This window comes from Grus americana, chromosome 3 (assembly GCF_028858705.1).
Source record: "Grus americana isolate bGruAme1 chromosome 3, bGruAme1.mat, whole genome shotgun sequence".
In the NCBI taxonomy this organism is placed as follows: domain Eukaryota; kingdom Metazoa; phylum Chordata; class Aves; order Gruiformes; family Gruidae; genus Grus; species Grus americana.
In genome coordinates, this window is record NC_072854.1 from 38,552,927 (window position 1) to 38,572,265 (window position 19,339).

The 19,339-nt window shown below is 43.4% G+C and overlaps 1 protein-coding gene across 1 annotated transcript in view; it reads right to left on the reverse strand.

Annotated features, from left to right (window-relative positions):
- ME1 (malic enzyme 1) overlaps positions 1-2,217 on the reverse strand; it is a 197,675-nt gene extending 195,458 nt beyond the window's left edge. The window contains exon 1 of the mRNA XM_054821910.1: positions 1,930-2,217. Within this exon, the coding sequence (XP_054677885.1) occupies positions 1,930-2,031 (102 nt within the window). The 5' untranslated portion in view covers positions 2,032-2,217. The remainder of the gene's footprint in view (positions 1-1,929) is intronic.
- Between the last annotated feature and the right edge of the window lie 17,122 nt (positions 2,218-19,339).

Below are 19,339 nucleotides of genomic sequence, written 5' to 3' on the forward strand. Positions count from 1 at the left end.
TCTATATAATTAGGGGTGTGTGTATATGTATATATAGTAGGTGTAATACATCTACACCCACCAAAAAAAAAAAAAAAAAAAATCACCTTTCTCAGTTAGAAAACTGGCTTACCCATTCTTTACCAGACCAGGACCAGAGTCTCCTCACAGACATAAAGACCAGAGACTTCAGATGACCTTTCCCAACACCACACTCTGCATTAGCTGGGTAGATGTGGCCAGTAATGAACAACTACTTTTTCCTGCTTCTCTGCTGTACAGTACATATGTGCTATACTATGGGTGAGGAGAAAGGGAAGAGTAAAGCCTAAGCCAGGAAATCAAGCAAGACTCTTCCTCTTTAGCACCTCACCTCCAAGTATGCTGTTCAGAGGCAAGAGGTATGATGTTTGAGGGGAAAAAGGTAGCAGTGAGCCTGCTTTGCCTCCAAGTGCTCTTTATACAACACGTTTTAATAAATCCTATTTTTCGTTTGGTTGTCTTTCCTGGTTAGTCTGAATCAGACTTTTTCCATGAATACTGCAGCTGCTTAAAAGCTATCCCCAGCTAAACAGCCTCTCATTGGTTTCTTCTTGGGAGTTTTACATTTTGGTTAGTTTTCCTTTCACCCGACCTCAGGAGACCTTCTCAGGTCTACACACACAGAGACATAAGAGAGCCTCTGAGGAAACTTTGTAGTCAAGCATCAAGACTAATAAAAGCACTATTCATCTCACTAATTTATGGAGTTTTTACTGATGAGTCAACCTATCCAGTAAAACTAGAGACATAGTTTTTGTCAATTTATACGACTCAGCAATAAGTAAAATGACTGTATATGCATTCTAATGCAAAGGTACAAGTCAGAGCACCAGAGCTAAGCATTAAAAGTAATACGCAAGAACATAACCAAGGCTTCACATACTAGGTGTGGTTTATCGTCTACCTTTGACTTTACCATTTTTCATTTTGACAGCAAATCCAGGGCCTGTTACACCAATGAAGTATTTTACTATCCGAACTTTGCATCTTTATCAGAATTGTGCACACACACACTTACTCAGCTCTTTTTTTCCCAGATTAATTTAGCATGTTTAGAAAGATTTATCAATCTGAATTACCATTCTGAAGCAACTTATAGATGTGATAAAAAGTTTTTGCTGTGCTATGGCATCTCTTAAAAGCTAACTGCATTCGCTGATGTGGAGCGGGGGTGGGGGGTGGGTGTGTGTGTGGAATGGAGTTGAATTTACAGCTGGAAGTGGAATAACGGTGATAAAATGCCTATTCCACCTGCCAGGGGATAAAACGTAGGACAGCACGAAGAGCCAGGCTTGCCCGCAGGAAACAAGGTGGGGCACCCGTGGGAAAGAGGGCTGGAAAAGGAGGAGGGTACCGGGAGAACACAGACACGGCAGCGGGAACTCGCATCAGAGCGGCGTTAACTTTTAGCAGCAGCATCCTCCCCGGGCTGCAGCTGCTTCTCTTCTCTGGAAGATACAGAGGGGATGGCGCCGCTACCCGCGGCGAGCTCCGCGCCCCGGGGCCCAGGGGGACCAGGCACAGCGCGGGGGCCGGGCACGGCGCTCACTGCCGCCCGCGGCCCCCCGCCGCCCCGAAGGAAGAGGAAGCGCCGCCCGGCCCGCAGGAAGTCCCTCTGCCCCGCGCCCGCTGCCCCACCGGCGTCCCCGGTCCGGCGGCCGCTGCGCGGGGGCGGGCCGGCCCGGGCGCTCCCCGGCGTTGCGCCGTGACAGGTGGCGGCGGCGGGGAGAGGCCGCCCGGGGCCCCCGCCGCCTCGGGCCCGGCTCCGGCTCCGCAGGCGGCGCCCAGCCGCGGCGTGTTTCGCCGTCCCCGCAGGCAGGCGGGGGGGCCGGGGTGAGGGAGGGGGCTCCCGCCCTCAGCGCCCAGCGACCCCGGCTGCTCCGGCGCACCTGCCCCGCCCGCCCCTACCTTGTTAAGGTGGGGGTCGCGGAGCACCTCGTAGCCCCTCTTCATGGTGACTTGCACGGGCCGGCCGGCGTCCCGGCTCTCGGCTGCCTTCCCTGTTTGCATGGCGAGGCGAGGCTGACTGCTGTCAGGTCGCTGCGGGAGCTGAGGCAAAGCGGCGGCGGCGGCTCCTCCTGCTGAGGTGACCGCCCGACGGGGTGGGATGATCCTGCCGGGAGGGAGGGGGCAGAGCCGCAGCAAGGCGCCGCCGCCGGGACGGGGGTCACCGGGGCGCTGCAGCCGCCGCTGAGTCACTGGCAGCTCCGCGCAGCCCCGGCGGGCTGGTGGGCGCCCAGGTGCGAAGGGGGGAAGCGCAGGGGGCGAGCAGGCACACAGCCCTCCCTGCGCCTGGAAGTCTCCGGCGTTTGCAAGGGGTTTAGACTGCCCTCCCTTTTAACTGCCTCAAAGAGCCCCTCCAGATCGCTCTGTGCCCGTTAGGAACGGGCTGGTCTTTAATCACCTGCCGAGGGGAAATCGCACCAGCCGCTCTCCCTCATCACGCTGGGTTCTATGCAGGACTTGGTGTTACCGCTTAACGCCGAGTAGCATCACGTTGCGAATGCAGCTCATGGACCTGCGAGCACAGGCTCTGGCACTCTGCGTGGGACCCCCCACCCGAGCGGGGTCCCCTGGGCTCGGCCATAGGCAGAAGCGGGGCCTGTGGCTTTAATCAAGTTTCACTTTCATTCCATTATTAAATTATGAAATCCAACCTTTCCCAAAGGGGATGGGCTGCATAGCTTTGTACAGTCGGAAGCAGCACATGTTTGATGTAATTAGCTTTGGGTTGCGGGGGGAGCAGTGTGCTGGTTTCAGCTGTGCTGTTTGGGGTTACGCCCGGTCGGGATGGAGAGTAGCAGAGCAGGTGTTCTGCTGATCTGTATCACTATCCCTAACATTTGTTTGCAATATGTTCTGAAATTGTTTGCGTACAATCCGTTGTGTACTATATGACACTGGCTTTATTCCCTTAAGTTCAGGTATGTAAGCAGAAATAATTTCCATATGGAAGCTGTAACCCTGCTAGAGAATAGGATAGAGAGTCTTGCTGTCTATTGTCAAGCAGCAACAAACAGATCAAAATGCAGCTCTTTTAAGCTTATGTCTTCACATTTAATCTGTAGGCCTTGTATCCATCCTACTACCTCATGTTTTATTAAAAAAAAAAAGGTCTGTCACGGAATCTGACCTGTGCTGAATTTCCTGTTAAGTAGCTCCAAAAAGTTCATTTGGGGTTAATTAACAAAGAAAAGTTGGAAGGATTCCAAGTCTGTATTTCTAGAAACTTGATTAGCAAGTCAGCAGAAAATTCAGTAAATAAACTTCTCCCTTGCTCCACCATCTCAGAAAGTATTATGGAAAGCAGTACTAATAAAAAGTTTTGAACAAACTTTAAACCTGGAGTCTGTGTGACTAATTATCCGGCCTTCCTTGGATTTGTCTGGATAGCTGAATATCTACCTACCCAAGTCCTGAGTATTACCTTCAACAGGTATCAGGGGTATCAGCGTAGCATTTCAGGTCTTAGTCATGATAAAAATAAAAAGTAATGTAGAAACATCCTTTTTCCTTTCTTTGTGGGTACACTGACATCATTCTGATAGAATGCTAACCTAAGTGCAATCTTTCTGTCCAAGAGAGAGCAATGTGTACTGATGTAATTTTTATCTTTGTGTTGCAACACTGTCTATAAAAAAACCTCTTTGATTTATGCCAAAAGTCACTGCAACCACTATGAGTACCTGTTCTGAGGTCTGACCCCTGCTAAGGACTAGTCCTTACTCACCTCACCTCCGTTATAAAAGGTATGTAATGAAACCGCTAAGTTTGTTTGGATGTATATTTGGTTTTTATGTTATCAGACTTCAGAAACTGTTTACTACTGTGGTTTAAGTACAAATGTACTCCTCCCTGTAATAGAATTTATTTCTGTTTGTTCAGCACTAATAAAAACAACATCATAATTATTTGTTAGGATAAATGTGTTGCTGAGTTGTAAGAATGACAACAGACCTTTTCAGCTCAAAAGGAAGACCAAAGAAAAAAGAAAAAATGGTGTCTCCTGTCACCTGTAGAAGTCTTCCACTTGAATGTCTGGAACATTTTAGCATTTAATGGGATTAGTAGGGATTTATTTGTTCGAATCTGCTGCTAGTGGTTGCTTTCCTTGCTAGTGTTTATAACCCCCTGCAAATTTTGTCATGCATTTGCATTGCCTTTGCAGAGTATCTTTGAGCAAGGCGAATTTGAGAGTGACTCTTCCAGGACCTCACAATATTTGAACCGCAAACCAGTTCAAAATGGGCCAAAGGAGTAACGTTCAGCAGTTACATCTGCAGTCAGAGGTGGTTATTCCAAAAGAAGACTGCATTGCACAATAAAGCTGTATTACAAGAATAATAAGGCCTTTGTAAGTGGCCAAATCGATTGTTATGGGTGTGTATGTGATACAGGTATTTTTGCAAATGTTATCCCACATTCAGATTAATGATTAGTGAGCATTGTACGTTATGGAGGTGTTTCTGACAGAAAATACAGTGGCTTTGCCCTTCTGCCAGGCACCTAATTCTGTTTCTCAAGCAGTTTCTATATGGTACACTTTTAAAACTCCTACTCGTCATTTTTCGTAAGTACCTATACTTAGGGTTTTCTCCCACCCCCTATATTCTATAGTTTAATGAATTAATGTGAAACTTTCTGGTAACTTCTTGTCTCTCAAATCTCTCCAGATGTACTATGAATATATGAAAAGCTGTACTTGAAGAAGTCCTAGGAAAAAAAAAAAAGGAACATTGGTCATCTAGTGCACCCTCATATCAACCTAGTGTTAAAAGGCTCCAATAAATGAGACTTCACAACCAGCTTTGGCAAGCCAACAGTAAGGAGAGAGAAGTAGAAGAAAGAAAAAAATTCCTTGTTGCTGAAGTAGTTAATTGACTGACTCAGTTTAAATATTTAAGAATGGCACTTGGGAAATGTCCCTGTGTCAGGCTATGACAGATCAGAGGATTTGGACCCCATCAAACCATTGTTTGAACCACTGTTGAATCTGGAATCTCCATATCCTGCTGTGGCACCGGAGAGGGGGTAGCTTCCAGGGCTACCATTTCAGAAGAAGAGAAAGGGAACATCCAATTAACTACTTTTTTCGGGTGGTACTTGCATTTCATGTCTGACTTACCCCATCAAGATCTGTAGTCAATCTATTGCTGATCTATGGTGACTGTTGGGTGCTCACTATGGGTCATGGTACTCCAAGCCAAGACCTCGCCAGCCCTGAATCAACTGCGAGCTTTACTTCACATGTTTTACTGATGGCAATTCCCTTTATATTCTCAGCACAATGTTTGCTTTTTTTGCAATAGTGCAACACCGTTAACTCATGCTGGGTTTGTGATCCAGTATAACCCTGTGTCCTTTCCTGCGGGGATGCAGGTTGAATGAGTTGGCAATATCAAGTCAAATTTGGCAGAAACACAAGGTTAACCTTAAAAAAGGTAAATTGTTTAATGATTTAAAAATAGAACTAAAGCATTTTTAAAGCCTCTATTATGTAAACATTTTGCAGTAGCATTAGCAATCCTGACTTGTGCTTGGTAATTTGAAAATTAAGTTCATTTTTTGATCATTGGGAAGCATGTTTTTAGTTAGTTAAACTGAAGGAGAAGCAAAAACTAAACAGCATAAGAAGTACAAGGTTATTGTTTAATTTTAATTTTGACAATTTTTTATTATCTAAGTGTTGTTTGTAACACAAAGGTGGATTTTTTAAAAATTTTACTTTAAACTAGGCAACGCACTCCTGAAGTTGAGAGAGGAATCTAATGGTAGTTTTGAAATGCCTGAAGTGCACCGCCAGCCCTGCCTGTCCCTGCCCACCCTCCCAGGGCTCCCCCCACCCTGCCCATGGCCCAGGGCCCCATTGCAGCCCCCCGGGGCCATTGGTCACTGCCGCAGTGACGCCACAGCAGCGCCAGTCCCCAGCACCACCACAGCCCTGCCTATGCCTGGCCATGGGCCCTGCTGGCCTGCACCCTGACCACCCATGGGCTGACTTCCCAGCCTGGCCTCAGCCAGCTTCATCACTATGGATTCACTCAGCAATCACGAGGCTGTGTCTGACCCTGGTTACCCTCACCGGGCCTGACCCTGCCTCACAGTCCCAGCTCAACCTCCAACCGGCCTCAGACACCACAGCGGACCTGGATGGGGAGCTGCCCGTGGCTGCCCCCAGCCTGCCCTCCTTCTTCACTGGGGGTGGTGGGATGAGCCCTGGCTGGTGAGACCCTGCCATGGCGGCCACATGGGGAACCCCCCCCGGCCCCCACTGCACCCTGGCATGGCAGACGGTTACTGAGAGGCTCTTGTCACAAATGAGGAGTGCAATGCCAAGAGACGGCAGTAGCAAGGTGCACCTGGAGAACGTCCAGTCAGGCTTAAGCAGGACATTTTCCACCAGAAGGGTGTTGAGCGCTGGAGCGGGCTGCCTAGGGAGGTCAAGGAGTTTCATGCCTGGAGATTTTCAAAACCTGACAAGACAAGGCCCTGAGCAACCCAGTCTGGCTTTGAAGTTTGGCTTGTTTTGAACAGGAAGTTGGGCTGGATGAACTTCAGGCATCCTTTCCAACCTGGACTGTTATGTGATTCTGTGGGTAGTACACTGCTGAGAATGACAAGTTCTCTGAACATGCTGGCATTTCTACAGCAATTTCATCGTAGTCACAAAAGGCTGCTCCTTCTCATGAATTCACCAACTTTCTGTGATCTTGTTCCTCTATTTCTGTCTCTTTTTCTAGACAGGCGTATATCTGTTTGGCCAGCGGGATTTTCACCCAGAACTGTCTTCATACCCCTCACGCTTTACCCCTTTCTTGCAAGGATTTTATCCTACATGTCTTAGATCTAATTAAACTGTTTAACTTCAACAACTGGTGGTAAATATCTTAAGACTCCACAATTTTGGAATCTGGCACCGGATTCATAGAAATACTAAAATTATTTCAGTATAACATATACATAAAATATATATCAGTATAATAAAACAGTAAAAATGTCTGTTGCAGTTTCTTTTAGTTGACATTGCATAGTCCAGGTGTTGCAGGAAAAAAAGCCGTACCTGGCCAACACATGTTGTTGGATGTGTTGAAGCACTGTGGGAGAATATCCACACGTACGTGGTACCATTAGCAACTTCCATCAGCTCTCAAGACAGCTGCAAATTAGGGAGAGACGCGTAGAAGTAATTGCATGCCTATGTAGCCATTCATTAGTGCTGCACAGTACGCCCGGGGTAGAATGAGAATTTAATTCTCCCTCATCCCAGTGTTACTGTTTTGACTTGGAGACCATGGCTGCCACCTTACAGTAAAGGCAAATGAAATATATATGCTACAGTGCAGCATGTTCTCAGAAGATATTCTGGCCCAATTTGTGATTCAAGAAGATTAAATAATGCTCAAAGTAAGCATCCTAACATTTTTCAGTATTTGTCCAAATAGTGCAGAGTTTCCTAAGAATTGTCCCATTTCTCCCCCTGCCAAAAAAAATTCAGATTGCAGAGGCCTAACTATTCACTGCTTTTGTTGTCACTTAATCACACAAGAACAGATCTAATGTGAGCAGTAATAGATTTGCAAAGGTGATCTAAAATGCTTCTATTTTGAATATACAGACACTCTGGAGTGACTTAAATGACCTACATAAAGGCATGGAAAATTACATTCCTTCTCTTCAAACTACACAAAACACTTGAAGCAAATCTTCCTTGAAATATCCTTTTTAAATTAATTTCCTGAATTGGCTGGTGATGAGGAATGTGAAATATTTCTAGATTCCCAAGCCTGCTTATCTGAAAGATATGAAATTTTGATAATGCTATCTTTTCATCACTAATGCAAATGTCTTCATTTAACACTATGCATAGTTTTAGAAGTTTAGATGCGCACACATAATTCCATCTCAAATATTTTAGAGACAATATGTGCAAGAATGTTTCAGATTACTAGAATTAAAATTTTTTAGACTGTTTGGTTAAGTGTCCTGGAACAGATTTTTCTTGGCTTCATTTTAGTTGCCCTAACAATGAATGTGGAGCTGAAGATTATTCAATGCCAAAATGAAATTACTATGACTTTATGGTATGATTTGTGTCTTAATACTGGGAGTTCACTGTCTTGCTTGGAATAATAGGATTTAGAAAAAGGCCCCAAACAGCATTTTTGTTTAAATTGCTGTATCAGATGTATGTTCCAGCAATGAGTGGTAACTCTGCGAGACTCCTTCCATTGTTTATAAAAATGGGGTGAATTCTTACAGCTCTGCCAATTACAGACATAATTCCAAACAGTTTCAGCACCTTTAGAATAATTTTGGAATAGTATTAGCGAATGCACGTCCATTGTTTGCTTCCATGGTTATGTCTGGCACAGTAATTTTAATGGTTTAGCAACTGACAAAGCGCGCTCAGAAATTTTCCTCTTTTAACTACTTCCTCTCCTATACAAGGGCAGTTGATTTGGGGAGCCTGTGAAGGGCTTTTTCTTTTCCACGTGCTAATTACCATAAATATTTTGGTAAATGGAAAACTCCATTTTGTTTTCCAAATCATTAGCAATGTTAAAAACAAACCTCCTGACAAAAATGTTGGCAGAAGCTCAAGCACAATTCCTAGTTCATCAGAAACCCTTCCTTATGCAAAGGAAGCTGTGTGGGGTCCCTTACATGCAGTTCGCTTGCCAAAGCACAGGAGGTTTGGCGCATGAGATTCCAGCCGTGCTTAGGTTGTTTTATGTACAAATCATTTAGACAAGACCAATTAAAAGTTAAAACCAGCTGCATCAGCAGGACAGAAGAATGAGGCAAAAGTTTTTGAGATAATGAATTGCTACCACTCTGTTTTGACAGGAGTCTGTAGATTAGGCCCAAGGACTCATGCGCATCGATAGCTCTGATGCCTGGTTTGTAACCATCTGTAAAAGGCCTGGACAGCTTCAGCATGAGTACAAAACATAAGGGAAAAGTAATATTGTTTATCATTTTACCAAGCTTATCACCTAAAAGACAACACTTGAGTAAGGGCTCGTGAGTAGTCCCCGGAGATGATTAATTTCAGTTCACACTTCACCAGAGGATAAAGAGGAGCATTTCTCTCCAACCACTTTTTGAGGTAATTCTCAACCTCATGATTACTCAGGTAGTAGCAGTCAACGTCCCATGAATTTATTCACTGATAGATCTGTTCACCTTGTCATCCAAAGAGCCATTCTATACAGCTCTATAGAGATCCTCAGAGGTCTGGATACTACAGCTTTTTTATGCAGCAGTTATATATACCCTAAATTCTTAATATGGAGCTAATAAGAGTCTAAAAAAGATAAACAAAGCTGTATTCCTACACAGATAACAATAACTTGCCACATGAAAAATCCAAAAGGATGCCATATTTCTAAGACAATATTTTGAAGATGAACTAACCTGGTCATTTTGAGTTTTGGCAATATTTCCAAATGGCATTATGTCCTTATACAATGTTAAGTTTATTTCTTTTGAAACTTGATTTGTAAACATGTCTGATATTATTTTCTGTCATGCCAAAGAAAGGAAATAACAGAGACTTTGTTTAAGCAGCAAATTTTCTGATTTAAAGTGGTCATGCACAAGATAATTCACCATTACTGTGGATTTTCAGTTACAGGACAATGATGACAGGGTTTCAGAAATAATGTGGCGTTGTTGCTTGTGCATAGCAATTAGTTAGTGGCCTAGTTCAGATGAGAGTTTCAGTGTTTTATAAAATGTCCGAAGAATAGCTGTCCCAGTTAACATAATTAACTCCAAGGGACAGCTGAAGGGCACAGTTTATTTATTTCAGGAAACATTACTCAAAAATTAAATAAATTTGGGCTATAAGCAAGCTCTAGGGAGAAATATAAGTAAATGGGAAATTCTAGGTAGAGTACATGGAGTGGACTGACAAAAACATTGCCATGCAGCACTAGATATCTTACTTGGCAAGTAATCAGATATCTTCTTGCTTGAGTTTGTGAGCAATATTATTGATTCATACTTGTAAGAAGCAAGAAGATATTTCCTGAAGAAAAACATTACTCAAAACATGTTTAAGAGTGATTATGTAAAATAAATAAAAAATTAGAAATCCCTAAAATGGTTCAATCCTATCAGGAGAGAACAGTATGTCTAAAAAAGCTACATACTACTCTTTGTTACTCTGTCCTACCATTACTGCTTGTAGAGTCCTCATAACTCTTTAAGGAATGTTCACACCATGGATTTCCCATAAAACCTCTATGGACTTACCCAAACCCTCTAAATCTCCATTAAAAACAGAACATCATTTATTTGTAGCAAATCCCATCTCTATATAGCCCATACAGTCTGTGCTACAACATGCCTCAAAAGGAAGGCACTGCTAGGGGAAAGAGTAACTTTAAGAGTACCCTTTAAGTTCTCACACCATTATATGCTGATGTTGAAGAATCTTCTTATCCACCATCACTCTGTGTTGCCAGAATGTAAGCACAGAAAGCATTTTTTCATGATTAACTGCCTGCGCTCAGCCTAGCTGAGACCATAATATCAGGTCTACAGCCACAGAACCACACAGCATGCAAAACCGCTTGTAATTAGCCTTGCATAGGTGTAGGGCTCAGTGTACCACAATCATACGGACAATATTAACCACAGTGATCGGTACCAAATCATTCTGTGGGCAGTAAAATTGTACATACGGTTTGCCTAATGTACAAGTGTAAATTATGAGAACTGTCATACGTGGTCTGACTAAAGGGCCATCTCTCACAATATCCTGGTTTTAGGAGCAACGGGTAGTGGTTTATTTGGGAAAGATCATAAGAAACATAGCATTCCTTGGCATCCCCTCTCAGTTCATGGCAATAACTTGCAGGGACTAGGGGACTTGTGAGCCAGAGTTTACCACAGACCACTACATTTAATAGGCATGGATTTTGTCTGATTCTTTTTTGAATGCCTATGCTTTGGTTTATACAATATCCTGATGAGATGTGTTTCATAATGAATCACAGATTCACAGAATGGTAGAGGTTGGAAGGGACCTCTGAAGATCATCTAGTGCAACCCCTTGCTAAAGCAGGATCACCTAGAGCAGGTTGCACAGGATCACATCCAGGCAATGAACAATGTATTGTTTCAAAATGTGTGGTGGCGTGTGTTCTCAGCTCTCACTGATAATTTTGTTGGATGACCCCTACTTTTGCAGTATGAGAAATGATAAATAATCATTACCTATTTATACTCTTTACAACTATCAAAATACAGAGAACTGTGTTTTCTCCCTCTGCAGTACTTTCTTTTACAAACTGGAGTCTTAAACTATTTAAATCTTTCTTTTGTACCTCAGCCCACCCTCTATACTTTTTCTACTTTTTGCTAAAACTCTTTGGAGTTGAGATGACCACTAATGCAGACAGTGTCCACGTGTACTACATATGACTTTATACAACCCCATGGTCATAGTCTGTCTTTCGTTTTCAGTTTCCGTGTATACTTTCTGAAACTATATTCACTTTTTTTACTGCCCCTAAAATTCTGGGCCAGTTTTCAGAGAATTATCTACAACGTCTCAGTGGCCTCTTTCCTAAGTGGTCTTAAGTAAATTAGAGTAATCCATTGTGTGTTTGTAATATGTGGATTAAATATAATCTGCCATTTCGTTACCCATTCACTTGGTGTTACAAGGACTTTTGAAACTGCATTTCACTCCGCCTCACTCCTGCAGCTGTAAGCGTACAGTCAGACTTTCTTTTGCCAAGCTCTCTGACATAAGGACATAGTTTCACGAGTCAGAAAAGACAAAGAGTTTCTCAAAATTCTGATATCATGCATCTTCTCTGTAGTTCTTGGAATGGTTCTCACGAACTTGCACTGATGGTGAACAAATGCTGCAGGTGACATTATTTGTGGTAACTGAACTGTGGGTACAAGTCTTATCTTTCTTCCCTACAAACTGTGAGCTCCTCATTCTCTGAAAGCCAGAACTTGTCCTATTTCTGATGCCCATAATCTTTGGTGAAACCTCAAAACCTCCATTGCCACAACTGTTTTAATGGCTGATTGGCCAATGCTAATCAGAATTGCAGGAGATGTATACGGTTTGCACATAGCTCTACTTCGGAGCGCAATGGCAACTTACTAATCAGCTGCTCAGACACTTAGGAATCAACTAGTCATTTAAAATCAGCATAAGAGTGATCCTACTGTATTATGCTAATTCTGTTGTATTAGAAGCACTGGTCTACAGAGGGGCAGTTATGAATTTATTGCGACTATCCAGCATGCCATGAAGAAATAGTTACCATTTTCAAACCCTGTATGTTGTGGTTTCACTAGGTGCTTATTCCACCATAAATTTCTAAGCAGGAATAGATCACAACCATTTACTAGTTTATACCCTAGTAGAAATTGAAAGAAGCAAATAGAAAACTGAACGTGAAGGATTTTGACAAATACCTTCAAACACATATGCATGAAGGATGAGGAAGGGCAACAGACTTCTTGCAATGCAGACTGGTCCTAAAGCAAGTCCAGTTATTGTGGCACAATAAATGTGAGCTATGTTCCCAGAAATCACGTGTAGCTGAGGTGCCAGGGGTATAAGGTTGTGGTGGGTTGACCCTGGCTGAAGGCCAGGTGCCCACCAAGCCACTCTATCACTCCCCTCCTTAACTAGACAGGGGAGAAAAGGTGTAACAAAACGCTTGTGGGTCAAGATAAGGACAGGGAGAGATCACTCACTAATTATTGTCACAGGCAAAACAGACTGAAAATTCATCTAATTTATTACCAAGCAAAACAGAGTACAGCAATGAGAAATAAAATCAAATCTTAAAACACCTCCCCCCACCCCTCCCATCTTTCCAGGCTCAACTTCACTCCTGGCTTCAACCTCCGCCCCCTCAGCGGCACAGGGGTATGGGGAATGGGGGTTATGGTCAGTTCATCACATGTTGTTTCTGCTGCTCCTTCCTCCTCAGGGGGAGGACTCCTCACACTCTGCCCCTGCTCCAGCATGGAGTCCCTCTCACAGGAGACAGTCCTCCATGAACTTCTCCAAAGTGAGTCCTTCCCACAGGCTACAGTCCTTCATGAACTGCTCCAGCATGGGTCTCTCCCACAGGGTGCAGACCTTCAGGAGCAGACTGCTCCAGCGTGGGTCCCCCATGGGGTCACAAGTCCTGCCAACAAACCTGCTCTGGCATGGGGTCCCCTCTCCATGGGGCCACGGAGGAGGCTTGCTCCAGCACGGGCTTCCCACGGGGCCGCAGCCTCCTTCAGGTGCCTCCACCTGCTCCGGCGTGGGGTCCTCCACGGGCTGCAGGTGGAATCTCTACACCCCCTCATCCTTCCTCCATGGGCTGCAGGGGGACAGCCTGCTTCACCATGGCCTTCACCACGGGCTGCAGGGGGATCTCTGCTCTGGTGCCTGGAGCACCTCCTCCCCCTCCTTCTGCACTGACCTTGGTGTCTGCAGAGTTTCTTACATCTTCTCACTTCCCTCTCTGGTTCCAAAAGCTCCCTCTAACTGTTTTTTTTCCTTCTTAAATATGTTATCACAGAGGCACTGATTGTCTTGGCCTTGGCCAGCAGCAGGTCTGTCTTGGAGCCGGCTGGCATTGGCTGTGTCAGACACAGGGGAAGCTTCTAGCAGCTTCTCACAGAAGCCACCCCTGTAGCCCCCCCGCTACCAAAACCTTGCCATGCAAACCCATTGCAAAGGTTTAGTATGTGCTTATCCTTGCTAATGCAGACTCCAGGTGGTGGATTTGGACATTGGAAACCAAAAAGGGATATAAGTGGTACTATTAACATATGTTAAAGAGAAATGTCAGTATTCTTTATTACATGAAATAGTGTTTCTCCATAAGGGGACAGATCTTGCCTCCTAAAACAGGAACCTAAAGATGGTGGGCTTTTTTTCCTTTTGTTACCAGAATAACTGTTAATAAAAAAAAATAATTAATTACTTCCAGTACAGGAGTCCCCAAATTTAATTTTTCACTGTGTGATGAGTATACAACATTAACTACTGAAATTTAGGTGGACTGGAAAGGAGTTTTACAGAAGGCAGGAGCTCATGGTCCACACAGTGCATCCATAAAATAGGTAACAGAGTAGGCAGCGTCTTTCTCTGTAATTCTTATTCTTGTGACTGACTATAGATTTCTACTTCTAATGAAGTTATACAGCATACTTGCTTTGACTTGTCTCATCATGTGTGCCTCAAAACTGAGCTCATTTGATTTCTTTCCTGCTAGAAATATATTTACTCCAACTGGGCTGGAATCCAGTGTGTGTTTTAGACCTGGATCCCCAAAGGTTTGTTTCCAGAATCCGCTACGTGGGGCGTGCAGTGAGTCCAGACTTGGGGCTTTGAACAAATTGTTCAGCTGAAAGGGGGAGGGTAACTTTCCTGTATTATGAGGTGTTGATTTTAACTTCTCTTTAAATAGTATCTCAATTCAAATGGCATAAAGTGATTTCTCTCAGGCCAGGTGCTGGTATGTTCAGTTTTAGCTACAAGGACATTTTATGGTTGAGTCAGGAACACAAGCTGTCAGAAGCGTAATCTCCATCTCAGGAAAGCACCACTGTAATTATGGTGGCCTAATGAGCATGACAGCGCGAACACGCAATGAAAGCACATGTTTTAGTAACACGTAGCCTTTGCACAATAGTTAATCTCCAAACTACTTTGTAAAGACCAAGCGAATAATCTTCACGTCACCTATCTGGAAACATGTAGCTGCACTTTTTTACTTTCATTTTGCGAAACATTATAGTGAGTAAGTGCATGCCCATCATACAGAGTGCTGAGAATGATGGCTTTTCTAGAAGTGTGCCTTTAAATGATTTAGCAGCTTTCATAAGGAACATTTTAATGACTATTCGGTTATTATTTCATTTTTTGTGGCATGTAGGACCCTGATCTAGAGTGAGGATGTGCTAGTGTATCCTAAAAGACGTAGTCCCTGCCCTGTGGAGTTTTAAAAATGAGGTCCTGATCCAGCAAACATTTGTGTGAGTATTATATTTTTATGTGTGCAAGAGGTTCCCGTTAAACTTCCACTGGGAAAAACTTGCAGAAAGACCACACCTGTTGAGCTTCAGCCTTCTGGCAAGTGCAGTATAGAGGCCTAATGGGAATTCACAGGGAAGAAAGGTTGCCTGCATTTAAAAAGGGCGTGAACCTTCCAAACTCTCAGGGTATGTGCAAGTTTATATTTGGATAACCCAACAACTATGCATATAAATTGTCAGGGAAAATTAATGAATGGTACATGTGCAGTATATCAAATGTCTTGGTGTCTCAACCAATATTTTCATATGCAGCAAAGTGCACATTCTTTACTGAGGGTTATATACAATGAGACATGTTTAAAAAGCCACATTATTTGAATGTATCTCAATGCAGAAACCAGTGACCCACTTTCTTTAATAACTGAGAAGCACTTTCTGTGTTCAGTCATGGATTCCTAAAGAAAGTAAAGGTGTTTGTGATCAAGAAATTATGACACTGTTCATACTAGAATTTAATTTTGAAGTTTAATAGAAATAAAATGGAAGCACTATCTCAGCCATGGCTTCAGTTTATATATTTTTCCCTCAGCTACATTTTTTTTCATGGAACCTACTGTAATGTATTTTTAAGAAGCTATGTCACAATTTATATATGAAAACCACTATGGATGAATTATATATCCTTTATCTTGTCCATGGATTCCACTCTACAACTGTTGATCTCACATTTCTTCTTTATTATTTATTTCTGATGACTGATATTAACCTCTTCATACTGGCTTTGGCTTGGTAGGTATTATTTATGTCCTATGTTGTTAGCAGTTGTCTTAACCCGACCTGTTTTCTCTACAGCTCTTGCCAGCCTTGCAGTGGCTCTCAGTCCACCCTTTCCCTTCCCACCCAAAGCTCCTTAATAGGTTTATTACTTCAGTTGAGGTTAAGGTACAGCAGGTCTCATAGGTTCAGGTTCTGAATCTTCTCCTTTGCACCTATAGGTGGCATTCAAACCAATTTGGTTTTGATATCTTAAAATAATTTCTCTCAAATGGTGATCCAGATGCCTGGGCACTGTAGATTTAATTTAAGGTATATTTAAAAGACTCTGCATTAAGTGAGGACTTCAAATCTGCCTTTATATTCAGCAAGGTTCCCCCATGTCCCCGTCCCCAGGCAACTGAACCACCTATTGTAGCAGCCTGCTCATTTCTAAGAGCAGTGATCCCGTCCCCTGCAGACGCTGCCTCACTACGAACGCCCTCCTGCCAGGTGCTGAGAGCTCTGGCCCTCATTCATCAAAGTCTTCAGATACTTAGCTGCTGGACCAAGATCAGTGTCTAACACTTTTCAGGATAAAGCTTTGCTCCAAGAAGGATTGTTCGTTCTTTGCTCCTGTCAGAGAATGGGTCCCAAATAAAGCAGTTAATCTTCTCTTGCTGGTTTGGTTATCTGGCAGGAGACTGACTATTACGCTAGACTGGAGGACCCTAAGATTAGCTCAATTTACAATATCCCATCTGCTTTGCTCTGTAATTATGCTAAGATTATGATAAGCTCTATATATCTGTGTAAAAGTTAATAACAAAAATAAATTAATACCTAAAATAACCTAACACATTTTAACTTTATTGTTATTTCATCAAGCAATAATGAACTGGGAATTTGGCCCAGTATATTAAAAACATAGCCAATAAATCCTACATTATTTTTTAATTAAGAACACGGACTGCACAGAGAAACAGTGAAAAAATTGATTCACATATATAGTTACTAGCGTAACAATAAAAAGCAAACCTTTTCTTGGAAAATAGTACAGCTTTGAGTTAGGACTTGCACAGAAACTTAGTCCATGAACTGAGAGGAGAACGGCAAATATTTCAAGTGTACGGGGGATACCTTTTTCAGGAAAGGAAAATATTTGGCTCGTCTAACTGGCACTCAAACATATTTCTAATGCATTTTAGCATGAGAAAGGAAAACAAATTTTAAATGTGGCCGCCTTTTTTTAAACATTGATCTATAAGGGCCCCCCTTACATAACACATAAGGCTTGCCTCACTTCAGCCAACTGAGGTGAAGGTTTAAAGCCTAAGCCATTTCAGGCAAGCTGCGAAGAAGAAGAGGAACCTCTTACCTGTGCTCTCTTCTCTGGAGTCAGGATCTCTAAGTGCTCTCTTAAGGAGGACCAGAAACCTCAGCTGTCACTCCAGCACCCGTGGCATTACAGTTGCTGCTCTCAAGAGAATGAATTTATTCTCCACAGCCATGCCATCTTGTAAATTGTTACTACAAGACAAACCACTGATGTCCTTTCTCAAGCCCCAGGAGAGGGAGTGAACGTTACGTGTGGCTGATAACATCTAGAAATGATCTATTTCTGTAAGTACACACTTACATAAGCATATTCTTAAATAATAAGGATGAATACAAAACGGTGTGCAGCTGATACACCAACTATAGCCACTAAAGCCATGGTTTGATGTGCAGTAGTGCTGCCCTGAGTTGCTGCCCCGAGTCACTCGCATCCGCAGCACCTCTGTGCTGCTGTACCTGTTTGTGGGGGTGACACATTGAAGTGGATCAGCAGCTCCATTTGATTAAAATTAACTTTGTATGGCCCACATAGAGCTATACACCAGCACGGGGAAGTGATGCAGAAAGGCTGGGGTGGCAAATGCCAGCAATAAATTTAATTTGGTAGTAGCACTGCATGATGTACTTGTCCCAGGTTACCAGTGGAGACTTGCAAATGTGTTTTCAATGTAAATGGAAAACAAATATTTGAAAGACCCTTTCTAGGTAGAAGAGCTTTGTAGTTCAGACTCTGAAAAGAACTTGATCTTCTGCCAGAGAACCTGCCTGTGGACATGAACAATCATGCAGTTACTGCCTGTCCCACTTTGTCTGCAAAGCCCTTGTTATACAGCATGTTGCAAAGATACATGTTTCAAGTCTGTAAAGTACTCAGGTGAGGAAAGCCAGACAGGCAAGAGGAGCTGGAATGATAAAGCAAAAACATTCAAAAAGCATTGGAGTTATTAAGGCATAACATTGTGCTGTATATGGGTTTGTTTCATAGGGAGTGACTTGCAGGTGGTAGCAACTACTATTTACTAACTATTCTGCAGCAACGGCACTTGTCTCCTAACTAATTTCACTTTTCATTTCAGTTTTACTGTGACCCTTCACATTTTCCCAGTACTGTATTGACAAGTGCTATTTTATTTGCATCCAATAATGGTAAAGCTGCACTTGCTATTTGTTTTTTAGATCGATTGAGGTAGGGTGAAGCCAGTTGATTATTTGGGGAGGTAGCTCTAAGTGATGTGCAGAGTGATTTTAGTTGTTTTTTTGGGTAACTTTTTCCTTTCTGATACTTCCAACTCTGTAATCGTATTTGTACACATTGACACCTTTATCCTTTCAAGTTTAAATTAAATGGGACAGCTCAGAGATGTATGATTTAGTTTTGGTTATCCAATAGGAAGATAAGGTACAGAGCCAGTGTATTGGGTTTGCATGGCAAGGAGGCTGTGACCCCGCGGGAAGCCCACACTGGAGCAGGCTCCTGGCAGGACCTGTGGCCCTGTGGAGAGGGGAGCCCACGCCAGAGCAGGTTTGCTGGCAGGACTTGTGATCCCGTGGGGGACCCACGCTGGAGCAGTCTGTTCCTGAAGGTCTGCACCCCATGGAAGGGACCCACGCTGGGGCAGTTCATGAAGAACTCTCAGGTTGGAGAAATTGGTGGAGGACTGTCTCCTGTGGGAGGGACCCCACACTGGAGCAGGGGAAGAGTGTAAGGAGACCCTCTGAGGAGGAAGGAGCGGCAGAAACAACATGTGACGGACTGACTGCAACTCCCATTCCCCGTCCCCCTGTGCCGTTGAGGTGGAGAAGGTAGAGAAATTGGGAGTGAAGTTAAGCCCAGGAAGAGGGGAAGGGTGGGGGGAAGGTGTTTTTTAGATTTGTTCTTACTTCTCATTGCTGTACTACTCTGAATTCATCAGTAATAAATTAAATTAATTTCCCCAAGTAAAGCCTGTTTTGCCTATGACAGTAACTGGTGAGTGATCTCTCCCTGTCCTTATCTCGACCCACAAGTCTTTCGTCGTATTTTCTCTCCCCTGTCCAGCTGAGGAGAGCAGTGACAGAGCGGCTTGGTGGGCACCTGGCCTTCAGCCAGGGTCAACCCAGCACAGCCAGTAAGATGGCATTTTGTAAGTGCAATCTTTGGGCATGTGTCAAGAAAGTATTTATAATGTTATCCTAATAATCTGTAGTGATTTGAAATCCTATTGTAGTT